At 31.5% G+C, this 21,277-nt stretch overlaps 1 protein-coding gene across 1 annotated transcript; it reads left to right on the plus strand.

The window, feature by feature from the left end:
• Nucleotides 1-4,506: 4,506 nt before the first annotated feature.
• Nucleotides 4,507-17,965, plus strand: LOC134722691 (uncharacterized). Its single transcript, XM_063586312.1, has 8 exons — nt 4,507-4,771; nt 5,690-5,821; nt 6,718-6,819; nt 9,410-9,526; nt 11,767-11,969; nt 13,428-13,686; nt 17,048-17,221; nt 17,730-17,965. Exons 1-8 carry the CDS (start codon nt 4,507-4,509, stop codon nt 17,963-17,965), a joined length of 1,488 nt encoding a protein of 495 aa, XP_063442382.1.
• Nucleotides 17,966-21,277: the final 3,312 nt, after the last annotated feature.

The following is a 21,277-nucleotide window of genomic DNA, read 5'->3' on the forward strand; positions in this document are numbered from 1 at the left end:
GTGTCGTGAGGGTATATGTTGAGTTTCCAAGTGAATTGAGATTTACAAACAAAAACAATGCAGTTAGATGAGTTTTATCTGCAGGGATAACAACATATCAGGAAGGTCGGACAAGTGGTTTAAAACATTTGAGTCTTTACATATTTTTATCCCTTGAACCACCCTGCCTTCTATCGAGGACATTTTCTTACTTTAGACTCCCATGTACCTCAGATAATACCGGTTGTGCATAAGCCAATTAATAGAGACTGTTTTTACTATATTATATCTTGTTCTTTTAATACCAAAAGACTTTTTGTTAACTTTCATATGAGGATATTTAATATATTTTCTTAACGATTTTCATATCTTTTTATTCAGTATTTAAACAATTCTCATTCAGTTCATTATATTTAGTTCACACACACGGTTGTAAATAAGGATAATGATTTTTCTCTTAATTTTGAGCATTCTGATACGTGGTAAGATAATCATCAGTGTTTTCTTTTTCTTTTTCTTTTAATGTTTTAGTTGAAGTCTTTTTTGAATACATAAAGCTGAAAACATTTAACATATATTTATAGAATAACTTAATGCAGAATTCAAATATTCAAAAAGTATTCAACAAGTGAACGTAGAACATATTAGTTGCAACTGCGCATAAAGCATGAGCTAGGTTGTGTATTGTTTGGGCACCAGTTGAACGTTTATATATATTTTGATTCGGTAGATGTTCTTTTTCTTTAACATAAAGCATGAGCTTTATCGAAATAAATTAGAAAATTCACGTCACAAAAAGTTGTTCACGCAATTTCCAATGAGTTTTCATTTAACGTTATTGACAACGCCTTTACAACAAAAAATATGATATGTGATTTTCATTAAAATTGAAAATACCGGTAGATTTTTACCTGATGAGGGAGACAAAAATGTCTTGCTCTAAATGCCGTTATCTCATTTTCAAATCAGATCATTTTAAATATTTGAATAATTTCAAATATCATTTACAAATAGCTAATACAATTACGACAATTTCTATTTCATGTTATGGTCGAAAAAAACAATGCATTATATACGCATTTTGTTTTTTAACAAATTTTGATATGTATTGACGTCTGGCAGATTTGGACGGTTGGAATCACAGAAAAACACAAAACATATACGTTCAGTATCATTGAAAGGTCCTCTTATCAGAAACTTTATTTAAACTAACCTATTAATGTTCCTATTTCTATACTTATTTACCAGAAACAGAGGATAGCCTGTATACCTGCACTATTAAAGTTAATCATAGTGATCTTCATTATGCAGAATAAACTAGAAATAATGTTTGTTCCGTAGGTACTTGGTCACATGTCCCTATAGATAGCAGTGATGATTATCATTATATATTATAAGAATTTGATTTGACTCATAATGGTTTTCAAAGGTACCCGGCTTATGATAATAATATAATAATTCGTGCAATATAGTATCCTCTTTCTTTCAAACGGTTGCTAAAAATGCCACGGAAGTGACGACGCCTCTAAACGCACGAGTGATGTTCACTAAAAAAAAAGTTTTTGACAGAAATACAACGTACTCGAAAAATGTCAATAAGTGTCTCATTGAGACTTACCTGCATATTCTTATGTGGAATCTACGATATCAAATTTTTGTGTTTTTAAAGCATATAATATATTTATATAAGATGTTTATGAATTAGTGTTGTCAAATCTTACAGTTTTGCCAAAGCCGTTACTCGAATAATAATTCGACCGATTAACCGGTAAACCGCTAGTTTAAGGATGTCTGCTTGCATGTTTTGGATTTTTTTTCAGATTTTCGGAAACCTCTGGTTTTATCCATTTGAATGCCTTGAAAATTTTCCCCCATGAACCCCCATTTTTCTTTTTATAAATCTTTTACATGTATAATAAGAAGTCATTTGTAAATTTCTTATAACATTTTATTTATTTATTACCAGTTATTAATAGTATTTGAGAACGTTAACTGGTTAATGATAAAGCAAAGAAAAATCAAGAGAGAACATTTTCCCGACAAAATTCCAATGGCGTATATCTCGAAAACAAGCACATGGACCCCTATATCTTTTTTGCTATTTTGATTCCTCAATTTATTCCCTATCAATACATACTAGTTTTATGAAAAAATATTTATTCTGAAACTGAGCAGCGAACATCCTCGCGTTATTTTTCTGTAAATGAACTTTATCTTATACTTAATAGAAAAATAAAATCGTTTACGCTGACAAATTGCCTTCGAAAGAAGTATACATTTTTGTAAAGGTGCCTTTTTTCTGTTGAACTAATAAGAGAAATAAAGGTAATATCGAAATTAAAAAAGAACTTAACTACAGAAATCGCTCCAATTTTACAATAGTTTAGGATAGTACAGCTTTATGAAAATTATAATAAAAATATAGGTCACCGATGAGCTAAAAAGGATATTTCAATTTTAATGCAAAAAAAAATGGCATTTTTTCACCAAAGGGAGATAATTAGGAGCTTTTTCAATGATATCTACACTTAGAAAATAGCCTGGAGCTAACACGGATTGATTTTTTGGAATGATATTTGTACCATATGATAAAATAACAACTAATAAAGGTAATAAATAGAATTTGCTATGAAAAACAAATGCTTATATTTTTTGGGAAAAAAGGTGATATTTGAATTGACTATTGAATTATACTTTTTACCGGATTTGTTATCACTATAGCAACACGACGGGTGTCACATGTGGAGCTGTATCTGCTTACCCTTCCGGAGTACCTGAGATAACCCCTAATATTTGGTGGGGTGCGTGTTGTTCATTCTTTAGTTGTCTATTTTGTGTCATGTGTACTATTGTTTGTCTGTTTGTCCTTTACATTTTAAGCCATGGCGTTGTCAGTTTGTTTTCAATTTACGAGTTTGACTGTCTCTCTGGTATTTTTTGGCCATCTTTGAAAGCCTCATTTATAGTACCTTACACCTGTACGTTTTTATAATACGATGCATTGACGTTTGTCCTTTGACATTATAAGGCATTTTACTTTAAATAATCTTATTCACCGTATCTGCTATGGCGTTTGTAATAACTTGAGATTAAGAAAAAGAAAAACTTTCTTGATCTCGTTGAATTAAAACTATCTGAAACTGATGATTCTTTCATTTTCTCTTGATGGCTCAGAAAATGATGTGGAGTGTTTCAATTTGAATTAATTTAGCCTGTTACTTGTGCATCAAGTATACATCAATTTTATTCACGTTGCTTTGCATTTCATAATGTTAGAGTTGGCATTTCGTTTAGAGCATAACGCACGATGGAGGTTGAGCATTCAGATGTAGGTTTACGCAATATTTGTTCAAAAATAAAATAATGAAGTAAATCCCGACATTTAATCGAATTAAAAGCATGTATACGTATGATGTTTACTTTTAGATCTTGCTCCGAGCTGATATACATGTTGACTAAGTTGTAATCAATTTTATGATTTTTAGACTAATAATATCAATCAAAATACTGGACAAATGATCCTTCAAATTAATAACCACGACGATAACTTTTTAATAGAACAAACTTATTCAATGATTTCCATATACATTTTTATCAAATCTATTAAAATTGAAAAAAGGTCCGGTTAAACGGTAACCGTTTTTGGTATTCGATATCTTATCCTTCCGACGGTTACCGGTTAACCTTTGACAACACAATTAGGTATACATCAAATCAATAAATCTTCAATATATGTAATTCATCTTGTTGTGATTCTACAAAAATGCTTCACCTTAGAATAAGTATCAAATTACTCTGATGTTAACAAAGATTGAAAAGTAAAATACTTGGTTTAGTTATGAGTTAAACGTTATGTTTTTCCTCGCAACTTAAAAAATGAAATGCCCCAATAAGTAGTAGTATAATTATTTGAGGCAGGTGTAACCCGTATACTATGTTGGTCCTGTTGTGACGTTATTTAAGATAAAAAGTCATTTGCAATGTATACAAAGAAACGCTTTATAGGTAACGGGTTTTTTTTATTTAGTTTTTTTACATATCAAAGAATGACTAATTGTCAGTGTGTTCCTTCCTATATTTCATTAGACTGATAAATATATATTCAACTCAAGGACTAGTGATAAACAAGTATGAAAGAAAAAGTAGATTTCTGCGCAAAAGCGGAAAAAAATGAAAATAAACAGTTTTTTTAGTTCATTTGTAGCCTGCTTAATTATTTTTGTATTGACTTTTCTACTGTAATTGGAAATATCGTCCCCATATTGAAGATGGTTATGCTTGGAAAATTTGTAAAGAATTGACAAACATATTTTCCCTTAGATTTTTGTTAATTATATTCTATACTATAAGATATAAAAGTTGTAAAACAATTCTATTTGAATTTAAATTTGTTGAGAAATATTCCCGCCTCTCATGTATACTGAGATAAACAATTTGTCGTCTTCTCAAAATGTGTTATTTTTTAAAGAAACTTACAGCCATCGAAACATGTACACACCAAGTTTTATTAGCACATGGTATGAAATTATGGCTCAGAATAGCTCAGAATCTATCACAACTATCGACCATGGCTTGGCTCAGTATCCAGTCAAGGTTGACGTTCAGGTTAAAGTTCATGTAGATGGAGAGGATAATATATTCAGTGGAATAGGGTCAGCACACAGAGATGACGACCATCCTTACCCTTTCGGTGGAGTTGTCTACAAATATAATGATGTACATATCAAGCTAGCCACACCATATGATACCAAATCATATTCACATCATGACAGTGGTGGGATTGCTTTTACAGGTATACAAACAATAACATATCATTGTCGGATATTGTGAGTTTCAAAGATAGTAAGAAAAGTTTGGCTGACGAATTATTGCTTCTGATTTTTTATCAAATACAGATGATTTTTTTTCTCTGTTTGACGACAACATAAATATAAGGAGAACTGGTATTATCGCTATTTTGTGCATTTTTCCTTTGATCTTTTTTTGTGATAATTTTCATATCATGCTTCTCGCTTGATATGGAAAAATTATCGCTAGAAACTAAGGAGGCCTTGTGGCGTTGCTAACGATATTGACATTGAAATTGACAACGTCGTCATAGGTAAAATAGCGATAAACAGATTATCATTGGTCATCTCAACTCGATTGCTTTTCTCACTTTCGCTGTACCAGCTCAAGCGAGAAAATCAATCTCGTTGAGATAATCAACGATAATCTATAATGATTGCCAAAAAAACCAAAGCGAAGAGTTACATATCAACGTACGGTCTTAAATCATGACAAAGACACACAGCGTATATTTTCTTATAAAAGGCCATTGAAAAATGAAAAAAGAAAAAAGAAACAATTCCAACCAGATAAACGGTGGCGTGGATCAGTTTAAACAATGGATACTGTAAAATTCTCATTCTTTTATATTTTATTGGCATTAAATAATTTCTATGTCATTGATCATGCCGACTGAAACGGAGAATAATCTTTGAATAGATTTAAATTTGTTTAAAAACTGGATTATTCTTATCATTTAAAAAATATATACAATTAAAGACTCAAACATATGACTTGTTTGTATATTGACTGTAAAACAATCTTGGTTGCTTTTTAAATACTAGTTTTAATGTCTCTTTGACACATTCCCTATTTCCACTCTCAATTTTATTCGTTATACTTACTATTTTGACATTTTAGAAATGTCCTTATGAACTTGTAGGAGGAATATCAAATTTATACCATGGGCCAAGCCATTTGTCAGGACCTTACGTTAAAGGATTTGCTAGAGTGAGAGCTTGGAAAGAAGCAGATATGCCGGATGTTTTATTTTCACAAACGATAAATATGAGTGGTATGTTTCATCTTTTAAAATATATCATATACTACAACATCATTGAAGACATTTGATCTTTGTGTAACTGTACGCTGCATTTTTGCTAAATTTTAAACCAATTTGTATTCTTTGTTTAAACGAAATACTGAAATTTCACAGAAGAAGGTGAGTGACTGGAGATTTAACAACTTGAATTAAGGATAGCATGAAACAATACCAGAATGCACATTGAAACTTCCAATGGTTGAAAAATGATTTCAGTCAATTGATGTTGTTAAAATTTATATGTTTTGGGGCGAAAGATTGACGTTTTCACCAGCATATACAAAGACGTTGTGATTGGTTAAAAATATTCACAATAATGCAAATTCAAACAATGTTGTAACGTTATTTTCATTTTGGTGTTCGTACACTGACATTTTTCATATTCATTTAAATCATGCGCTAACAGTATTTTAGTTTGTCAGTGTCAGTGTTTTTGAAAAGAATATGGAAATCATAACCTTTGATGCACATTTTATTTTTTAGTAAACTGAATAATTTTTATGTAAAAATTATAAAAAGAATACTCTTAAGGCACCAATTGTTTGTGTGTCGTTTGGGGGAGACGGGAATAGTTATTAACTGGGGACATGTTTTTAGCTTTAATCAAACACAAACTATTTGTTGTTATATCAAACCGGATTTGTTTCCTTATCAAATTATAAAACAAATACTTAAATAAAAACAATTATTTTACAACCCATCTGAAACAAAACAAAACACAGTAGAATATATATCCAGTACGTCCTGAAAACTATACCGTCATCTCTCTCACACACACACATTCAAAGTAATATATATGTAATAATCCACAAAATGTCATGCAACATCTACACTGGTCCTTGACAAATTGTTTTCTCTTTAAACACTAGTAATAGAAAATTTCAAAGAGGTACATCATGGACTAGAGTATTACCCAGATATAGTGTCTGTTCAAACAAAGATGAGCGACGGATATATTTCAGATGGCCAAGGTAAGATTTAATGTCATACATAGGCAAGGATCAATGAAATGTCATGCGTTATCTACAGCGGTTCTCGTTTTTTTTCATGGTTTTCTCTATGAAATCTTGCTCCAAACGAAATTATACACTCTGCTATCCATTGTTACAGTATTTGGTTGATATTCATTCCCGAGGGTATCATCATCAGTACTTCGGTACCGACATGATTTACAAAATTGTGTCCGTTTCTTAATTTAAAAATTATTAAGCCACCAAGGTTGCAACTCCCTTAATCGGAATTGGTATTTATCTTAACGTCATTTTTAGTCGTTAAGCTCTTCCACTTTCCCGGTTCTTAATCGTTTTTGGGCGTTCCTGATGGAGGTAAATCTAGAAAAGCTCTTCAGACATATGAAACTTTTCAAGTGTTGTTTTCATTCCCTCCCCCCCCCCCAAAAAAAAAATAAATAAACGGACCCATATTCAATAAACAGATCAATTGATTTTTAAGAGATACATTCGAACAAAGGTCTTAGCAAAACATTGATTCTATAAGAAAAGTAATATCAGCAACTAGAAGAAGGGCATGCTCATCAAAATAATAACCATGGATTTTGTTTTTATTGTCTTTATAAATTATTTTGCAAAGAAAGCTTTATGGAAAAAAGGAATTCATTTTATTATTTTCTCTATGATATTAGATACTTTTAGTACGTGTTAATTCTCCTAAATGCAATTCGGAATGTCACTTACTTCTGGTGATATGATTTATAGATTTTGTGTTTGAATTGATAATTATAAACATTTCCATTTCCATGCAACACTATTCATTATACATTATATAGTAATATTTCTTAGCACTTGTATTATTTTACCTAGAGAACCAGCCTAAATTATGTCCCTAAACTGTTATAGTTCCTATAGTGTCGTGTCGATGACACTATTGTTACAGGGTATCTTTGTTATTACAAGTTGGTCAGAACATCAGAAAATATAATATAAGGAGTCACACAAAATATAGAGGAAAACGAAGTTTCTTAAAATTAAAAAAAATGTACATTTTGGAAAGTTATTAGGCAACCCGCACTTAAAAAGATAGATATTCACGAAATACATAAGAATGAAAATAAATTATTTAACCTGTATGTTTATATTTGTACTGTTTTTCGATCATAAGACGAAAATGTTAAGTTTGAAGCGGTATCCAGAAACTAAAAATAAGACGATACAACTGCTACAAAAAAAAATCAAAACTGACTTATATGGGCTCTTTAGCGGAATATTAATCGACAAGGATGAAACTGTTTGCAACCCCTCTTTCTTGGTCTGTTGTATATAAACATAAAGTAAAATCACAAAAATACTGAACTCCGAGAAAAATTCAATCCGAAAGTACCTAAACACATGGAAAAATCAAATGACAAAACACATCAAACGTTGAAACTGGTTTTATAACGCTAAACCTCTCACTTGTACAACTTTCTCATCAAATTTAACAATTTTGCCAATGAATGTTGTTGTTGTCAGTCTGTTAACTCATTGATTTTTGTAAACTCGGAATTACAATGAATAATCTAAACAAAATTAGCAAAAAATGTAATAAGCATCAATTATGCAAAAGTTGAGTTTCAACCAATCTAATTTTCTTTCCATGACTGGGTTTCCTATCGACGTTGGGGCATAAGTCAACTGCTATTGTTTAAAAGAAAATAGATCTGAAATTGATCCTTTATCATATCTATATAGTAAACTTTAATATGTATGCTATCACCCTTTTTTACCCTCAAAACTCATTTAGACACCTTTTTATATCTCAATTTGTAAAAAACAGATTCTTGTATATGGAGTGAATTGATGACTATTGTAGAAAATCGAATTACTTTACGTTCAGAAATTATTGCGAGGTGAGCATCAGAATAATCAAAACTCGCATTCCGATATGTGATGCCTATGTTTATATGTAGCTTATCCTGACATTGCAATAGTTAGTCCCGCATTTATGACAAAAATCGCACTAATAAGAGCACGCGATATTTCTGAATAAACAGTATTATTTGATGAGTTAGCTACAGGGACAGGTAATATCTTCTTTAATCTACATGTCGACGATGTGAAATGTATTACTTCAACATACGTGTTAATGCTAGATGTATACTTTACTATGTTTAAACAACAGCTCCCGTTTCGTATAGAGATTCGTTCAGTTATGCTTCCGGAAGTTCGTTCATCAACATCCGAGTCATCTCTATGATGGAAAATCTTTTTAACGGTATCACAAAATATGATTTCATACATGACATTGTTCAAATTTGTATTCAGTTACTTCCTTTTGATCCTTGATTTTTGAGGCAGCTGAAATAAAACCAAAAGAATCTAACAATTCATGATAGAGTTTAATAGCTATATGGGCATCAAACGTTACAAAACATTATAATTTAACGTATAAAGAGATCAATGTCCATAGGTTCATGCTCGTATCTTTCGTTCCATTGTTCGACAAGCATTGTACCATCACAGTTGCAATTTATTTAATAACTAGTCAGCGAACTGTTTGATATATGCATGAACAGGCAAAACAAAGCAGGGGTCAATGTCTGAATAATGTTATTGTTTTTTTAAGGTGGGGTTTCATTTTTGAACAACAGTAATAGCCTGTATGATTCCCTTGGTGGTGTTGTTTATGCATTTGACGAGGAGATGGTTCGTTTATGGGTTCCTACGTTGGAAGGACCAAGTAGTATGTTTACCAACGAAGAGCAATCATTAAACGTTATGGGAGATATCGGACGTCTCAGTTTTCCTCGGACAACTTGTTTCCAGTGAAAAAACTAGACTAATAATGTTATTTTACATAAACGCAAAATGTCAATTACTATTTTTTAGAATTAAAGTGATTTTCACTGTTTTCAAATCAAAACTTTGCCTCCCGTAATGTTAAATGATTGCAATCTATAGACAATTTCCAATAGACCAAACTCTATAACCCATAACAAGCTATAAAAGTCCCATAAACGAAAAGCTAATAGCATAATTTATGTAAAAAAAACAATGAACGAAAACAAGAACAATCTTTAAAAAAGATATCCGACGTATCTAAATTTGAGTATATGTTTAAAATTATCATTATGATAACCTTCAGAAGCAGAAAGACTTAAGGTCCTCGTATCTTTCTGTTTACATTCGCCAAAACCCCACGGAAATCTCACATGCATAGGTGCGTTCTAAAGTCATGTACGTTTACATTAAAAATTATATAATTGTCCAGAATAAACAGCTGTCATGGATGCAAAGAGCTATTGGAGAAACACATGTTTTAATAAAAAAAAAAAATCTTTGTAAGATCTAGTTCAAATTTGATAATTTTTCACTTGCTTTCCATCACGATATAATTACCGAGACGTTTTTTCAAACACAACCAAATCACCCACCATGACAGCATTTTGTCCAATCACAGAAAGGATTTTTGAGCATGCGTATTTTGTTGCCATAGTTAAGCGTCCTGAAGTTCAAATGGCACAAACCGAAACTAATACCGACTACGTCGGAAAAAGAATGCTATGCAGTGATAAATCTGAATGACATAATTTATGTACAAAACAATCGAATCAAAAATCATATACATTAGCAAACAACAACATCAAAAGTAATTGATTTAAGACAGGCACATACAGAATATGGCGGAGTGTAACATGTTTGCAGACGCCCAAAATTGCCCTCCCCGACATTGAAAATACACATCACTGACAAGCAACGAAACTGATGAAAAAAATCATACAAAAATTCAAGTAAAGCTTTTAAAGAGGCTAACAAAAATAGTGTTGTAGGTAATAGTAAATTTGACAAGGACGTGAAAAAACGTCTTTGTTGGTGGTTGTTAGTAGACAAAGATGCAAATATGTAAAAGAATGTCTAGGGATAGCTATCTTATAAGAAATCATATCATATCATATCTTCCCGTTTAAATTTCAACAAGTGCTCTAAAGTTACAATCTACATGATGTTTATGATATGGACCATATGAGTATTTGGACAAAACGCGTATTGTTATGACTATATGTGTATACACTTCAGAAACTTGGTCGGACCATATTATCTGATTTTTTTGTGTATTTGTTGATTTATGTCTGCTAGTGTCAATTTAAAACACATTTCGCTTGCATTGGCTGTTGACTTTGTCGTCCGTGGGAAAACACAGGAGACTCATGTAATATTTTGGATTTATTTATTTTTTTGTGTTCAAATTGTTATTCCAGAAACAATTTTCTAATAATTTCTCCTTATTTTCACTTCCATCATTATTTCTTCTTGCAACTAAATATGTTCCATCTTTATATAATCGTATCAGTAGGAGAAATATCTAAAAACAATTTGAAAATTTCAAGAAAAAAAATTAAATCAAATAAACACAATAATTTTTACTTTTATATAAAATTCACTTTGTTTGATTAATCATGTAACAATGATTTTCATATGATTGCATCCGTCAAAACTTCATTTTAGAAACTTATAATTATGAAGCACCTTTGTATGTTAACAATCATCAGTTAATTACACGGACCATACGCGTGTATACACATACGTGTATGGTTCAAAAACTCATATGGTCCAGATCATTTATATAAGTTCGCATTTGTAATCTCAAGTGCACAACTTATTCGTTTCAAACTTTATTTCAGTTTATACCCGTGGGCTTCATACCCTATGATTACGAATTAACATATCGAGCTCGTATTCATTCCCCGAGTTTGTAGTGTTTTAATTCCGTATGCACACCTTATGAATATATTTCAAACTAGAGCTTGAATATATGTTTTATAAAGGTTCTTCTTAAGTGCTTGATTTTGCTTATGTGTATATTTCTGTCTATTAATAATTGTTATTCCCTTATTTCCCTGAAAATATAAACAGGTTTTTTCTAGAACGTGTTGTTAATCAATATTTGATAATAACGAGATGAAAACTATTGGTATTATTAAGGTGATGGAGGAGTTTTCAGTGCCGTAGACGGATGGCGGCTCGGGCTAAAACATTCTGGAACAGTTGATATTAAAGCATGGAACTTTGGCTGTCAACAACAAGTTTATCATCATGAGATTGTTTTAGGAAAGGATATTGACCATAATGGCACCTTTCCATTTCCTTTTTTCTATGATATAACAAACCATCTTGTAACTGTACAGGTAATGACGCATATGTTATCTTGATAACATTAACGGTACCAATTTCATGCCCCAGATACGCATTTCTACAATACATATTTCTTCAGTGATGCTCGTGGCCAAAATATGTAAAATCCAAAGCTTATATGAAACCTGAAGAGCTATAATCCAAAAATTTAAAAAAAAAAGTATAATCAATTCGTGAAAGGAATAGTATAATACAAACAAACGAACTCTGAGTATCATTCAAGACGGAAAAACCTTAATCAAATGGCAAAGGCAAAAGCTCAAATACATCAAACGAATTGATAACCACCATTATTAAACTTTCGTTTCTTTTACAAATGATGCATCTCTTATTATTTTCTTTTTGGTCTGTTTGATTTTTGGGTTGTAATTTGAGTTGGTATGAACGTCTTCATGTTTGAGCACCATAATACACATATGTACCCGCTAATTATACAGTTCAGGGAGCTTTATCAGAATGATCACCATAGTAACTTCTATTATATTTTTGGTCTTAATAATTTTTCAGGTTTCACATACCAAATAATGAAATCTTATCCTTGCTTTATTTTTGGGGTTGCTGTTTTGTTTTTATATGTGAATTTAGCACTGAACACTTTTTTTTTAATTTCCCACAATTATAACCATTTAATGTGATTTTGATTATTTAGTCAAGGGTATTTTGTGCTTCCCTTACAAAGATATGTCCTTATTAAAGGATTTCGTATTGACAGCTCCTCTTGTTTAAATGATTGAACCTTTCTCACACTGATAACTATAGTGTTATTGCGCACCGTCTATTTTTTTTATCAGAATTCATTTCAGTTTGTACCTTAGAAAATCATGGTATAAGCAATTAGTTTAAACAGGACTATGATTTTATTCATTTGTAAGCATTGCTTAAAGAAACTCCAATTCACAATTTGGGAATAAATTTATCATAGATACTTGAATTGTGTTTAGGGGGTCCTAATATTATGCACTCTGTTTGTTACTCACCATTATTAAACTGGTCATATAAAAAAGAAGATGTGGTATGATTGCCAATTAGACAACTATCCACAAAAGACCAAAATGACACAAACATAAACAACTATAGGTCACCGTACGGCCTTCAACGATGAGCGACGCCCATACCGCATAGCCAGCTATAAAAGGCCCCGATCAGATTGATTGATTGGTGTTCACAGCCACATTCAACATTATTGTTCTATTTCGTGGTTGCTAGTTTGTAGTGGAAGAGGAGGTTGGATTGCCAAAAGAGAACAACCCTTCGATAGAAAAACTGAAAATCTTATTCAATCAAGTGCAGCTGCCTTGGTCGGGATTCGACTTCACAACATCAGTGTTGGCAGGCTTGTGATACAGTAGCTGGACTACTTCGAAACTTGGCAATGAGTTCCCTTTCTACATACTTATGCAAAAAAAAATACGTTAAAACTAGATGAAAAAATATACCAATGTATTTTTAAGATAAAAGCACTTCAAAATAGTGGAGCGAATGATGGAATGCTGTTTTATGGTACAGGAACTACAATGGCGTCGACAGAATATGGGTTTGGTGGTGTTGTTTATGTTTACACTGAAAATAAAGTTATGGTATGGCGGCCATCTGATACTGCCTCCAAAGGTAATATCATAAACATTGGAGAAAGATGGGGTAATGGAACCGCAAATCAAAGCTCAGAAACAGCTGTTGTCATCATTCGAGTTATTCGACTAAAACCTCGAGGTATTTTAAAATAATCTAGCAGTAAACGAATAAAGAAAGCATCAAGAAATGTCAATAAAAATAAGTAATTCATAATATATATTTATTGATAACATATTTCGTGTACAGGTTGCGATTTGGTACATGTTATAACGGTACAGAAATATTGGACATGTTATAATGTGTATAATGCAAACATACAAGTTATAGCAGTCTCTCGTAAATGTTATAACATGTACAAAGTTTTAACTTTTTTTTTTACAATATTTGAAAACAAAGATATGGTTTTATTATTACAACATCCAATAAACCTCAATAATTTTTCCTTATTTTTTTTTTTTATTTTCATTCATGAATTTTATTGCGTTTTGTCCTTTTCGATAAATTGATAAAGCAATAGACTACAAATTCAAAACATAAAGATGACATTCGACTCATTGATAATTTAAACTCATCATAGATACCAGGATTAACATTTCATATTTTCGCCAAAGGAATGACCTTATTGTTTCAAGAAAACTGTGGATGTACATTCCCTAATCGCAAAGTTATTTATAATTGAGTGGTGTCCATTGAAAACCGTTTTATTTCTCGGGCTTTTAAAGAGTATGCATATACCAGTTTGCTTTAATTTGTTATGATACAAAGCTAAGGGGATGGGTAGAATTGCAAATGTTCATGCATTGTTCTTTAGAATATAAGTATAACATGATGTCTACTGTGTTCCCATTAGGGACATGTATTCTATTATCAAACAGCGTCACAATGCTGTGGGCAATATTGACTGCATTAAACATATGAAATTGCATTATGCCAACATAAGCCGTGAAGAAATAAAACAATTCTGATACTAAGAGATCACTGTGCTCTTACGAAAAGAAATCAAAGCTTTTGATTATTCTTAATTTCCAAATGTACATTCTTCTTTATTTGAATTTTTGTTTATTCCCCACCAACGATAGTACAGGGCATTATGTTTTCCGTTTTTTTTTTTGTTCGTCCGTCCGTTCGTTCGTTAGCTCGTTTGTGCATCCGTCCGTGCGTCTGTCCCGCCTCAGGTTAAGAGTTTGGCCAAGGTAGTGTTTGTGAAGTTGACGACCAATCAACTTGAAACTTAGTACACATGTTCCCTATGAAATTATCTTTCTGATTGTATCACCAAACTAGAGTTTTTAACCCAATTACAAGGTCCACTGAACATAGAAAATGATAGTGCAAGTCTCAAGGTTAAATATAGTTTTTGGTTAAAGTTTTTAGTCGAGGTAGCTTTTGGTGAAATTGAATTCCAATCAACTTTAAACTTAGTTATACATGTTCACTATGATATGATCTTTCTAATGTGAAGGCCAGATTAGAGTTTTAACCCCCATTTTAAAATGATAGTGCGAGTTGGGCATTCGTGTACTATGGACACATTTATATTATTTTTAAATTCTGTGCAAGTTCAACCCATATTTCATCAATACTGTGTACATGTTATAACATGTACGAGATACCTTTATGCAAATTATGACATATGCAATATTTCTTTCCACGTTAGAACACGTACAAAATCGCAAAAACTACACGACATATGTACTACTATTTACCAATTTTTAAATGTATTCTGATAACAAAATAAACTTATAATATTTTATTTATTATCTGAGTTAGGAATCGTGATTTCAAAACATACAGATGAAACTTATAAAATTTTGGCATGCGATAACAAAAAAGAAAAGAAAAAAATATGTAAATCAATCAACACAAAACGTAATCGAAACGAAACGAAAAACTGTTTTAAATTTTTCTTGTATTTTATACCTCATTTTGATGTTTGTTCATTCATCAGAAATACATTATTGTTTGTATGTGTATTTGAACTAGGATTAATTAGCAGTGGCATATCAGTAGAACGAAGTCCTTACAGTTGTGATGCAGCTTTTGGTCATGTATTTGGTGATGTGATAGGAAATTGTACAATACATTATAAAGTGGAATGCAACCTGCCGTATTGCGAAAGTATATATACAGTTGTTCATTTCAAAAACACACACACATCCATAGATCTATATTCAGTTAAAACGGAACTACTTATACTGTTAATTTGGTCCAAATATTATAATACTCGTGCCTGTTATACACTACGCGACTAAGTCCATTAATTGCACAAATCCTTTTGTGTCGTTCATTTGTACCAGTCAAATATATATGATGGTTCCTCCAGAATTGTGAATTTCGTGCAAATGTTTGCAGATGAAACATTCTAACGAGTTATTGACAGGAATATGCAACTTGTTGGTTGAGACTATAGAATTCCTCCTATTTGTCTTTTTTATATCTTTAAATCTTTGAGCTAAAAGATTTATAACTTAAATTATTCTTAAGAGGTGATCTACAATGTATATCTCCTCTAAACCAGCTGATATAGCGATGGGTTACTGTGTCATGCATACCATGTTTTCTTGCCTTAGTACGGCTCAAAGAAATGTTGACATCTTGGATATTTCGTTTTCTATTTATTTATTTCTAATTTTCGCGGATAATATGTGACATTTGTCAAGTTTTCGTTAATGATAGCAAGTCGGAACGAACATGTCTCTTTTGTTAACCCTTTTCTCCGTTCACTATAATATTCTATCACAGCTGATGTTGTAAGCACGAGAGAAACCTCCTGAATGTCTTTTCTTCTGTAGTCCCGGTATTTTAGCTGACATCGGGATTCTTATTATCGCGTTGTTACATTATCATGGAATTATTTTTTATGCCGTATTTCAGATCAGAACTTACAGAAGAAAGATAGTGATGTTTGTTTGTGGTCTAGCTATTATACCTTTATTTCAACCTTAACTTCAGTGGTAATGTCAGATAATTAAATTTTAACGGCACATAATTTATATATGATTTTTTTCACGACAACCTTGCATGACCTGCTGGTCAAATGAAATTCTTCTTCAAATAATATCGAACTTATAATAATGTCGTCAATGATTCCAGTTGTGTGTTTGCTGTGCCTTTGAGTATGAGAAGTTGAATGTGGCTTTCGTAACCTTTCTGCCATCTTTGATCTTTGATCTTTGATGTGTTTGATCACTTGTCGTACATACATCATAAAGATTAAAAGAGAAAACACTTATAGATCACCCCTTGGGTCTGTTGTGTTGCTTAGTCATTAGTTTCATAGGTCGAGTTTTGTTGACTTACTTATATGTATGTTCCTGGTCTTTGGTTTAGTTAGTAGTTTAATGGGGCGGAGTTGTCAAGTCTTTCCAATTTGTGATTGTAAAGCAAAATTTAAAAACTTAATATAAGTAACAAATAGAATAAAATATTATTGAAAGCGATTGTTAAACTACAACTATTTTGCTATGTAATCGTAAGTTTGTAATTACTCTGGTTTTAGGGGTTTGTCCAGTACCTCCACAGGGACAACATGCATCATTCAATGAATATGACAACAACCCTGGAGGTGTAGTTACCTATCAATGTCTCCATGGTTACGTACAAGTTGGTGGCGATGTGAATAGATTTTGTCTCAAAAATCTAACATGGCATGGGACATCATTAATTTGCAAAGGTATTTTCTCGTAATGCTTATATTGTTTGTTGTTAGATATCTAGAAATAACCATTAGCTATGTTTTTTTTGTTTAAAGATATGCCATTTTTTGGCAGTTTTGTCACATAGATGGTCAAATTTCAAATTGGACAACTGATGACTATGTCTTTCATACATTATGTGACCCGCTGTTATGCACACAGTTCATCATGCATGTTATTGGCCATGGACGGTACCCTGTTTAAATTTATCTAATGGAAGTTCATTATAAATTGAATTCAAATTACATGCATTTTACAATTTTGTTAAAAATATTGATTAGATCAGGAATGTAATCCAATTGTCGATATATACTTGAGTCTCCAGTTTCAAAATATTCAACTTAAACACCTTTTATCGTTATACAGCGAACTGTATTCATTCATATATGTAGCATAGTAAATTAGTATGTAAAATGAGATAGAGTTTTTTTTAAGGGTATGATTTATTATATAAAACACAACAACTAACATATGTTTATCTTGCAGCAATTCAAACTATACAAATAGACGATATTCTCAATGCAATACGAATAAACAGTGAAACTACGTCGAAAGCTCGACGATCCAAAATTAGCATATGGGAAGATAGACGATCTGTGTGGTGTATCGGATATTCTGGAATCGCCATTTTAGCTGTGATTATGTGCTCTGTTGTTGTACCAGATTGCATGCGCATATCAAAGCACCTATGTGACTACTATTCATTATATCGAAAGAAGTGAACAATAGTTGATAATATTAGAAAGATTATACATATTCTCAAAAGTTCGATTTCGATAACTAACAAAACGGTCAATAATTAACAAATGACGAGAGAACATTGAATCAGAATGCTACCTGTATTTATCTAATGGTGTCGGTTAATGCATTTTGATTTGCTGGAGCCAATGTTAATTTTGGATCAAATAATTATAATTTTATTTTATTGGGGCGTTTTCTAAAACTACAATTTACAAATAGTTTTGCGTCTATACATTAATAAAAAAAAAAATTTAATCGGAGATATTAATGATGATACTATATACATTTTCATTTCCGTGATATCTCCAATGAACTGCATGCTAATTTGTCTTAATAACTCCGGAATAGAGTATATTTGCTGTATTTTGTATATCCTTTGTAATTTAGAATCATCGAGACTCTTCAGCTTCGTTATTTATTTAGCCTTTCAAACTTGATTGATGAGAGCCTTTTTTATGAGTCTATAAACGCTCGTCTGCCGTACACTAGTATTATTAGATTTTGATATCTTTACATATGTTACTTTTGGCTTTCAATGCAGATGTTTATTTGACAAATGTTTAAAATTTATATAAAAATGTCATTCCTATCACTGGGTAAGTTTCAAATCTAAGCCATTATGAAATTTTAATCATTTTTTTCAGTATATTAATTTTGCCAATTTTACTGATCAAATGTTATAATTTCATGATTATCGCGCCTTGGTCGCAATGAATGTAAATTTATACAGTTTTAAATTTAACATATGCCAAATGTTATATCAATTGATCGGACGGAGCTTACGTTTCATTTTGCATCAGGACAGCCTATTAGAAGATCAGTAGGATTGGATGATTGTCGTTGTAATTGTAATTGCTGATTTTTAGTCACCTTTCATTGTCACCAAACAGATATACAAAAGAACTGAGTGTACGATAAGGGACGAAAAAAAATGTTTAAGATTTATAGCATTTATATGTGCAAAAGCAGGGTATTTTAAAGTATCGGCCATTGTATTTTTTTGTTTGAAACTGTCGCGTCTGATTGTGAAATTTATTTTAAACGTAATTTATAAATATATATATATATAAATATATACATGATCAATAATATTTGCAATTAGTCCCTTTGCGTCCCCGCACTCCCGCCCACAACCCCACATACACAAAAAAATAAACGCATTTGGAATACAAGTAGGAAAAAGATATTTCAAATGTATTGAATAACGACATACGCATATTGTGCAAATGATGTCGTCATAGTTTTGCTTCATATCCACAAATTCTAAAATGTGACAAATTTCATACGTTTGTAATCTTTGCTTAACAAAAAAATCAACGGCTGAGTCTTAATGTTATTTTTGCGAATACACGTATAGTGATCGCATATTTAAACCGGCTCGGTTTCATATTCTCTCTAATTGTCTGATTTTAATATTTAACGTAGAATTCAACAATAGATTTTAAACCAAAAGCAAATATCGACGGACAGCATGAAACTTGTCTGGATTTATCGTGTATTATGCAAGCGATGTGAAATAACTACATCTGAAAACATTTATCTCATTATAATTAAAGATAGATATAAAAGCTGATTAACAATACGAAGCTTATAATATTGTACGTCAGACGTACATTTCGTCTAAGTAAGTCTCGTCATTAGCGTTCGAATCAAACAACTGGAAGACAAATAAAGAAGTTAAAGATCAGTAAAAACCGAAATTTTACCTGAGGCAGTCTTAGCCTGGGTAAAGAAAACCGTACAAATTCGAGTAATTGAATAATGTTTGGTGCCACTTTCTGCACTTTTTTGCTATTTCTGGATGGCCATTTTTAATTGGTAAGGGGAAATCAAGAGTGAAACAGCGATCTTCGGTAGGAAAAACTGACAATCCTAGTCAATGAAATTAAAGTCGAGCTCACAACCTCAATCTTGACAGCTATGCTTGCTTCGAGTTGAAAAAACCTGAACAAAGCAATGATATTTCATGTTAACACAAATGAGTTGACACCTGGGCTAGTGATACTTTCGTTACCAGAAGCAATACAATATTGTTGACATAATTCTTTTTTGTTATCAAGTTTCATAGAAACTAATGTACAAATAGAACCATCAACTGTCGGAAATAATCTTCAAGTATCGTAATATCTCCCATATGGAACAAATATTTATGTCCACCATCTAGTTTTAGAACTATCATATAACTTGATGCAAAACACGCAACAAGATCATCTTCGGGTAAATACGTGAAATATTATAAAGCGACATAAATATGATGAGATAACCCTGTCACCATCATTTAGCTTTGACAAATAGATTTAAAAGATTGACTGGTGTTTTGTTTATGTATATCATTTCATGACAATTCTAAGAAAGTGTAACGCAACCAACATCATGGTAATAAATTATGATATCTTCAATTGGTTGCATATGGAATCAACATTAGTAATCTTAATGGTTTAGATACACCAAACGTTCACTATGACTATAGGAAATGTTTAATGGAATATTTCATGTAGAAATGAATTTTAAATAACATAAATTCATTGTTTAATGAAATTTTTATCCCAAATAAAAAATTCAGGATGCAACAAAAAGTAAAATCACAAAAATACTGAACTCAGAGGAAAATCAATTTAGAAAGTCCATAATCACATGGCAAAATCAAATAACAAAACGCATCAGAAACGAATGGACAAGAACTGTCATATTCCTGACTTGGTACAGGTATTTTCAAATGTAGAAAATGGTGGATTAAACCTGGTTCTATAGCGCTAACCCTCTCACTTTAATAACAGTCTCATCAAATTCCGCTACATTTACATGATGCGTTAAATAAACAGTCACAATTAATACAATAGTCAAAATATGGGTACATCAGTCATCATCGTATAACAATTTTAAAAGGAACAATTTAACAGGACACAAAAACATCTACTATCTACGAACACATGGATTGATTTGAATGTCTGACGTCAGAAAACATTTTATATGTCACATAAATTTGTCGTTCAATGTGCATACAAACAATTTTAAAATTTACATAGGCAATGTAAGCATACAGGGTTAAAAAATCAAAAGTATGTAAGAATAAATTTCAGAAATAGACCGAGATTCAAACTAGTCCAAAAGTTATAGATAGAATTTATGAGAATCCAAAAAAAGTTAATTCCACTACGCGATTGAATGATCATTTGCGATTGTCAAATTTTAAAAGTAAAGTACGCGCGACTGGCACAAAAACTTATAGAACAAAACTAGGCATGGAAAATATATAAGAAATAAACATAACTCAATCATTTTACTATTTTTCA

This window comes from Mytilus trossulus, chromosome 6 (genome assembly GCF_036588685.1).
Source record: "Mytilus trossulus isolate FHL-02 chromosome 6, PNRI_Mtr1.1.1.hap1, whole genome shotgun sequence".
In the NCBI taxonomy this organism is placed as follows: Eukaryota; Metazoa; Mollusca; class Bivalvia; order Mytilida; family Mytilidae; genus Mytilus; species Mytilus trossulus.

Coding starts and splice junctions, on each gene's coding strand:
- LOC134722691 (XM_063586312.1), top strand. CDS start 4,507: ATGGCTCAGAATAGCTCAGAATCTATCACAACTATCGACCATGGCTTG. Junction 11,970..13,427: donor ACCATCTTGTAACTGTACAG/GTAATGACGCAT, acceptor TGTATTTTTAAG/ATAAAAGCACTTCAAAATAG. Junction 17,222..17,729: donor GACATCATTAATTTGCAAAG/GTATTTTCTCGT, acceptor TTTATCTTGCAG/CAATTCAAACTATACAAATA.